This window comes from Stegastes partitus, unplaced genomic scaffold (genome assembly GCF_000690725.1).
Source record: "Stegastes partitus isolate 25-593 unplaced genomic scaffold, Stegastes_partitus-1.0.2 Scaffold2345, whole genome shotgun sequence".
Lineage (NCBI taxonomy): Eukaryota > Metazoa > Chordata > Actinopteri > Pomacentridae > Stegastes > Stegastes partitus.
Genome location: NW_007580076.1, coordinates 17,071 through 25,067, shown reverse-complemented (window position 1 = coordinate 25,067; position 7,997 = coordinate 17,071). Strand labels below are relative to the sequence as shown.

The following is a 7,997-nucleotide window of genomic DNA, read 5'->3' as shown; positions in this document are numbered from 1 at the left end:
TCCTTACTGTTGGCTTACTTAGGGAAAAAAAATTATATATTTTTTTATTTTTTATCTTTTTTTGCTTCCACCACATCTATTCTGTTGGCTTACATTTAAAAAAAAAATGTAAAAATTGTTTATTTATTTATTTTGATTCCGCCACTTTTTTCTTACTGTTGGCTTACTTTTGTTTTTTAAACTGCAATATCAATGAATGAATGAATGAATGAATGAATGCCCCTTCATAGTCATTATAGATTGGACAGCTTCGTCTATTTTCAGTGCAAGTAAAATCAAAATAAAGTTCAAAATTGCTCAGTAGAATATAAAGATAAAAACAGGATATTTACATACATTCACAGAACGTTTGTATTGCACATAGTGGAAGAATCTTATTGAGGTAGAGTGGATGTTTTAGATGTGAGAGTTCATGATGGTGATGGCTCTCGGAAAGAAACTGTTTCTCAGTCAATATAAAATCCTGCACCTCTATGGAAACAGAGCAGCTACAGCTAGAACTCAAATGTCTTGCGTGCAGTGTGACTCAGTTGTAATGCCATAAATCATAAAGAATGAACAAAGAAAATGAATTTCCTTGATTGTTTATTGTACAAATTTTTTTTAAAAACCTGGATTACTCACAGGTGTTACTAAAATGTTAAACACATACTACACATGTGTGTGTGTGTGTATATATATATATATATATATATACACACAGACACACACACATTGTAATCACAGCCTGCAGTTCAGATCAAACATCCATGATTCTTTCTCACATGCCTGCTGCTCACAGCTAATGGTGACACGGTGGCACCAAGTATCACATGATTTTTAGTATGTAGCAGAATTCTGTTCACACAAACTGGGCATATTTGGAATTTTTAAAAAATGAGATGTAGAATAAAGGGATTTTGATGAAATATCAAAATTCAAGCTCTGATTTAGTTCTATTTCTCGATGGAGCTACACGTTGTACATGATAAGTGAAAGAACAGTGGCTTTGAGGGCTGGGTTAGTGGTTCATGAGGTTTCAAAGTACTTCTAAATACATAGATTCCAAATTATAGTATATAAACAAAGGGAATCGTTGGATTTGTTGGGTTTCTCTGTACCGTAGTAATGCGAGGTCTAGACCTTACAATGTGAAGGACCTTCAGATGGCTTATGTTGTGAACTGGCGCCTTTTAAAAAAAAAAAAAAAAAAAAGGAAAGAATTGACAGTGATGCAAACATCTGCTGAAAATCAAACTCTGTGACTCCTGCAGTCAGTCAGCTACCACAGTGACTGTTCATGTGTAATGAGTCACGACTTCCAGCAGATGACGGTGTCGCCTCAGTCTGAGCGACTCCACAGAACCTGGCACTAATGCAAGGAATGTGTCCGCTTGTTTTTCTGAGTGTCTGAATTCATTTGGCACTTGTGAAGCAGTGGGAAAGTTATGCACATCCAATAGAGCTTCTTGTTTTTTTTGTGCTTACACACAGTTAAACCCAGTGTTTGGAACAAAGTGTCCTCGACAACAGGCTCGTTATCGGCTTTTCTCGTCTTAAATCAAGATTAACATTACAAATATGTTCGTTTTGAAACCAAGAATGATCCTTTGATCGCTTAAAGTGCTGAAACACGACCAGTCAATGAGCTGTTTAGTTGCTCCACAAACAACCAACCAGGAACTATGACAGTACTGTTCTTAATTTTATAAATTTAGAAACAATAGATTGCTTTTTAAATGTAAGGAGTCATCGCAGTGTTTTATCTTTTTGAATTAATCAGCTTTAAGTTATGATCAGACAAAACAAACATGTTGGTTCTTGATGGACTTTGGTTTTGTGGCGGCTTACAGAGAAAAACAATTACAGTTGTGACTCGATAACTCGACCCTCAACAATCCTAAACTTGCTATCCGACAGGGTTTTAGGAAAAACAAACTGAACCCATAAAAACAGCCTTAACACACTGACAGCCTTGGATTCTGACTCCGACATGACACCTTTATGTCACCAATCAGGATAATGGCGTATTATCTGACTGAACAATCCCACAGATTGGCTACATTCAGACTGCAGGACTTAATGCTCAATTCAGATTTTTTTGTGAAATCCGATGTTTTGCAAGTTTGTTCACATTTCCTATTAAATGCGACTTGTATGTGATCTGCTGTGTGAACTTCATACGACCCAAAAGTGTCCCGCATGCGCAGAAGAGGACACGATGACATCACACGCAGTGAGCATGCTCAGAACTGCGACCGCTAACTAAACTAGCATCAGCAGCCAAGTACTGCCTGTACGTTCCAGCCACTTCCACCCCCCATGTCCCCCCGACTGCGCCGAATATTTGGATATTCATCACTGATTGGGCCTGAATATCCAGAGACCAGAAAGTGCTATTGGGACCAGCCCTACTAGTTATTATAACAACTATGAACAATAAATATTAACAACAAATGAGCCTTCAAGCATCAAGCCCTCCTTGTACCTCGACCTCCGTCTTGACAATCCGACAGCCTTGCTATCCGACATAAAAGAAGGTTTAACATTTAGTGTCGGATTATCGAGTCACGACTGTATTCCATTAACTGACATGTTTTTAGTTTTGATGACCTCTTCCTTTGCTCCTGCAGAATTTATATCAACAGTCGATTGGCTCTTGATTTAAACTCGCTGCATCCTCACAGAAGTAACAGGACAAGAGTCATTACTTCGCCATCGACCCCACCGGGGCGAATTTAGCTCTCCACCACCCGCCTTCCTCCCCCGCGTGAGCAAACAATATACCAACACAAATTAGGACTCGCTGCTTTGTGTCAATTGAGAGTCCCAACAAAGATGCTACACAGAGTGATATGTCATTAGCGAGCAGGTGGGGAGGGAGAACACAGAGCTGTTGCCTCTCCAACTAAGTAATGAAGAGGTTACCGTGGCGACCAGGGCTGCCGCTCGCCGCCTCTGCGTCGGGGGGCAGCAGAGATCAAAGCCGGCCGTCCTCGACTCGGCTGTAAGTGGAGGGTTAAATGCCGGGGTTGCGGGGGGGAAAAGCCCCTCATTAAACTTAACCAAATCTCCTTTAAGACACAGCTGATGTTTCAGCCACTCAACCCTTCAGATAGAAGTTAAACTGAAGTCGGGGCGAGAGGTGGAGTCTGATGAACCAATGAATGATCAAGAAATGAAACATCTGGCTGAGCAGCAGCAGGGAATTAAATCAACACTCATCAGAATCAGGATCAGCTTTAGCGCCAGGTGTAGTTTACACCAGTGGCTCTCAAACTTTTTGAGCCCCCAAGATAACATCAGTTTGTGTTCATGACCCCCCAGTTTGAATTTTTAACATCTCATGAGTAATAACTTTGTTGTTCATGCGTTAATGCGTTAAAAATTAATGTGTTAATTCCACAGATTCATCTCTTTACATTAACACGTTGATTTTCTTTTGAATAAATGAATGAATTTAATTTATTTCGAACAAATGAAAAGAACAAAATATTTAAAAACAAAAGAAAATAATTTTAAAAAGAGCATTAAAGAATAATAATATAATCAAATCATAATATTAACAAGTCTGAAAAAGGAGCGGGAAGAAGTATACACTTTTAATTTTGACAGCCCTAATACACATTTATTGATAAATGTAGGCCTTATTTATTTATTCATTTATTGTTATTATTTTTTTTACAATGATCTGGTGACCCCCTCACATTATCTTGGGACCCTCATGAGGGTCCCAACCCTCAGTTTGAGAACCACTGGTTTACACAATACGAGGAATTTGTTCTGGTGGGTTGGTGCAACAATAAATATAGAGTGCAATATAAAAATAGCTAAAAAATAAATAAAAATAACTGTAATAGTGCAAAACAGAAACAAAAAAATATTGTGTAGTGAAGAATTAAAGTGAAATAAGAACCATAGAACCGTAGTATTATTTATGAGAATATTGAGGGTGCAGATATGTTGATATTTACATTCACAGATCATTAAACGAGTGCAAACTGGAGGTGTGGAGGTGCAACATGACCAGTAACAGTGCAGATGATTGTCTTTATGCTATAAGTAGACATGATGTCTGTTTGCTGTTGCTTTTATTCCAACTTTTGTTTTTCAAACTTCTTCTCCTGTCTGTCGTTTGGCCTTTGGTCTCAGCCTCCAACGTATTAAAAGGATTATCAATCAGCCTGACGGGTTTTTTTTTAAATGCCGGTATTGTCCCTAATTAGATAACTGTAACCCTCATATGAGCAGCTACACTCCTGGTGGTCCGGCGCTCGGACACACTGGGCTCAGAGTCCCGACCGGGGAGAGCCGCGAGAACAAGTGGTGTGAAAGGCCAAGCGAGGAGGAGGAGGTGGTGGTGGTGATGGGGGGGCTCTCAAATCCTTTTTAAGCCTTTTGTCATTTATACAGGGATTTAATTGACATTAAAGAATAATAACAGCATCTGTGGCACGTTTAGCCTTTATCAGATAAAAAAACATTTAAAGCACTTGAGGCAGTTTGTCCTCATAGAAAATGACTTGGTGTCGCTGATTTCAAATTAAAAGCAAACTACAAAGTAGGATTTAGGACAAGGTGTGGCTAATAAATAACTCAGTTTGGTTTAGTTTGAGCAGCTTGTGCAGCCCGTTGATCGATCTGGTTCTGGTTCTGCACGCTGTGAGCAAAGTCTCATTATTTATTAGCCACATTTTGTACATTTTGCATGAAATTCAAAGCGTCACGTCACTGGGTTTACAAGTCTGTGCCGTCTTCCTTGTGTGACAGCGACCCTTTTTGATGTTTTAAATCTGTTATATTAAACTGAATCATGACAAATCAAACCCACGATATCTGGATTAAAAACCACAATTAGATGTTTTCAGCCAATCCGATCCAGTTTTATTTATAAGCACTTTAAAACTCCAAAGTGCTCCAAAGATGCAAATATAAAAGAACACACGGACCGAAACACAACTAACATAATAAAACCGATAAAAGGAAAGTTAAAACAAGAGATAAACAAGTGGTAAATGCATCAATAAAATGACATCAAAGCCCTACCGCCTGTGCATTTAGGTTCTTATGTTTAGGTTCAGGTTCATCACAGCAGTTTATGTGCATGACTTTTTCAGCGAGTGTAACTTTTCCTGAGGGTTGCGATGGCGTCCCTACACAGCACCATCTGTGTGAGACCTTAATAACTGGGCGGCTGATTTATTGCCTGTACTCAGCAGCGTCTTTCTGAGAGGAGTCCAGACAAAAGCCGAGACCCTCGGCCTCCTGCTGCTTTTAATAGTTCTTTAGGATGTGCAGGAGGGGAAAAGAGAAAACTGTAGTGATGTGGGGGCTTCGTAAGTAGAAGAAGATTTAAAATGAAAGCTGTTGAGAGGGTGTGAGATTTGAGAGAGTTTAGTACAAGTTTTCTGAAAGCCAACATTTACATCAGCTTAGCAGTGATGAATTGTCTTTTTAGGTGTTGATGTAGCAATAAAACAAGCATGATCTGTGTTAATGCGTCACTTCACAGGGTAAATGTTGGTACTTTTTGCCCTCCTGTTGCTCCGTGAGCCAGCAGAGATGCTCCTCGTCCTCTCCCGTCCCCTCCGGAGGGCGATAAGGTGCTTCTGGAGAAAAGCTCGTCTTATCTCCCTGCTGCCCTCTCAAGCAGTCGTGTTTTATGGGTTGTAGCTCTTTTGTTTCCTTGTTCGCCGCCTCTCCCTGATCACTCATTCCTCATGGAAGTTGTTTGAAGGCCTAGAATAGCTTTGGAAGAGAAGCCCCCCTCCTCCTCCTCCTCCTCCTCCTCCTCCTCTCTCCTCTTCTTCTTCTTCTACTCCTCTGCTTGCTCCCTCTTTATTGAATCCCGCCTCCGTATCATTTATCTCTGCGCCCCCCCCTCCTCCTCTCTCCTCATCTCTCTCAGTTTGTGGGGGCCGTTAGGGGGCATCCTCTTTTCTCTCCCAGCTGGGTTTGTTGACACACAGTCAATCTACGGTTCTCTTTCACCTCTGCCACCCCTCTTTTTAACTCTCATCCCCCACCTCTCCGGTCTACCCTCCGCTTCGCCTGAACAGTAAAGCTGCCACAGCTGTGGACTGTATTAGCATAGCTGCTGAGAAGCAGGAGGGAGGAGAGGAGGGGGGGGGGTGCTAAATATATTGCAGCCATTAGCTTTTGTTCAACAGTTGACAGTTTTAAAACATTTCGGCTTCTCTCTGTGCAAAGTGAGCGAAGAGAAAAGGATTCCACGATGATTTCAGTGTAACAGCTTTTTAAATATGGGACACAGACGATGGAGGGGAAAGGAGGGGAAACAAATGAAAAGCAAATCAGTGAAAACAAGTCCATGTCGAATCCAGAAAAAAGGAGTCAAACAAGTGTTTTGCATTTTGTTAAGTAAAGTCAAAGTGTCTTCTTATCTTGCATTGGACAAATTTCCCTTTAAGCTTAAAGCCCAAACAAAGCAAACTTAAACTAAAGCTTGATAACAGTGATTTCATTTTGATTGAACACATTTTTTTCTTCCGTCCTGCTGTCCACAGGCGTTGGAATGAACAGGTCCAGGTCCAGCTTTGATAAAAAAGCCGCCCAGCCTCCAGTGACCAGGTTAACACGCAGCTCCCAGGTCAGACACACGAGCCCCGCAGAGCCTCACGACTCCGGGCCGGACCCGTATGGAAAACAGCGGAGGAAGCAAACGGACTCAGCGCTGGCTCAGAACCTCAGCCAGATGAGCGTGAGCGGACAGGACGCCGCACCTGCCAGGTGAGGACACGGAACAGGGTCGATGTTTGTACTGGTGGAATAGCGGAGAGGAAACGGGAACCGTACAGGTCTTGGCAGTCAAATGATTAGAAAAGCAAAACGACTGGAGGAATATAAACAAAAGTTATAAAGTAGAAGTTCAACTAAAGTGGACATGCTTTCAAAAATAATGTATTTTATTCCCATGTAACTTCACAGCAAGTGCAGTAAACAGAAAACTGTAAATCAATATCATCAGATGGGTATGTGGTGATTTTTCTTCGTGGGTCTCAGCAGGTAGCTTGTTCAAAACATCTGTCAGAACTTACCGCTGTTCTTGAGGATTAAAGTCGGTTCAGTGTCTCGTATCATGTCTTCAATCCCAGACTGACTCTCTGATGATGAGCTCAGGACTAAAACCATCTGACTTCTTCTCGTCACTCAAGACTCGCTCATGCCTCTGTTTGGCTTCGTCATCATGCCGAGCTGTTTAATTCTGTGAAGTAACTCAGTCAATTGTCTTTTTTCTCCAGTGAAGCAAAGATGTCCAACGCTGGCAGTGACTCTGTGCAGGCGGGTCGGTCCTCTGGCTCCACATCTGACGCGTCTTCATTCAAGCCTTCGTCCCGCGGCGGTCTGGCCTCCGTGGCTCGGCTGGTGAAGCTCGGCCGCTGTAAGAACGTGGTGGTGGTGGCCGGGGCAGGAATCAGCACAGCCAGCGGCATCCCAGACTTCAGGTCGGTGTCTGGAGGTTTTGTGTTTTCTGCAGCCTCGTCTTTATCACTTCTTATTTGGTAATTTAGAACCAAAGAGCTGGAACCTATTTACTTATATTTAACTGTTTTCCATCACAGAGAATCCAATAAATGTCCAAAATACACATCTCTGCTTCCAAACTTTCAGGACTCCAGGAACTGGTCTTTACGCCAACTTGGAGAAGTATAACATCCCGTACCCAGAGGCCATCTTCAACATCGACTACTTCTCCAACGACCCGCAGCCGTTCTTCTCCTTGGCCAAGGCTCTGTATCCCGGCAGCCACCGTCCCAACTACATCCACTACTTCATCCGCATGCTTCACCACAAAGGCCTGCTGCTGCGGATGTACACCCAGAACATCGACGGACTGGAGAAAGGTGAGTGAGAACAAGAAGGACGGAAGAAAGCTCATCCAGGATACAGCAGAAACATGTTTCAAAGGGTACCGAAGGCGTAAAGATGAACCTCCTTCCTACCTTTAATTAGGGTCCGAGCACCCAAAAGGGTGCGAAGACCCTATTGGAACTGCT

At 42.1% G+C, this 7,997-nt stretch overlaps 1 protein-coding gene and 1 long non-coding RNA gene across 3 annotated transcripts in view; both read left to right on the top strand.

The window, feature by feature from the left end:
- LOC103374744 (NAD-dependent protein deacetylase sirtuin-3) overlaps positions 1 to 7,997 on the top strand; it is a 14,138-nt gene that overhangs the window by 1,651 nt on the left and 4,490 nt on the right. Inside the window, exons 2-4 of the mRNA XM_008304884.1 lie at positions 6,507 to 6,729; positions 7,242 to 7,445; positions 7,612 to 7,844. Of these exons, the coding sequence (XP_008303106.1) occupies positions 6,515 to 6,729; positions 7,242 to 7,445; positions 7,612 to 7,844 (652 nt within the window). The 5' untranslated portion in view covers positions 6,507 to 6,514. The remainder of the gene's footprint in view (positions 1 to 6,506; positions 6,730 to 7,241; positions 7,446 to 7,611; positions 7,845 to 7,997) is intronic.
- The window catches only part of LOC103374746 (uncharacterized), a 20,484-nt gene continuing 15,820 nt past the window's right edge, over positions 3,334 to 7,997 (top strand). For both annotated transcript variants that reach the window (XR_521147.1, XR_521146.1), the window contains exons 1-2: positions 3,334 to 3,343; positions 4,580 to 4,583. This is a non-coding gene — a long non-coding RNA (uncharacterized LOC103374746). The remainder of the gene's footprint in view (positions 3,344 to 4,579; positions 4,584 to 7,997) is intronic.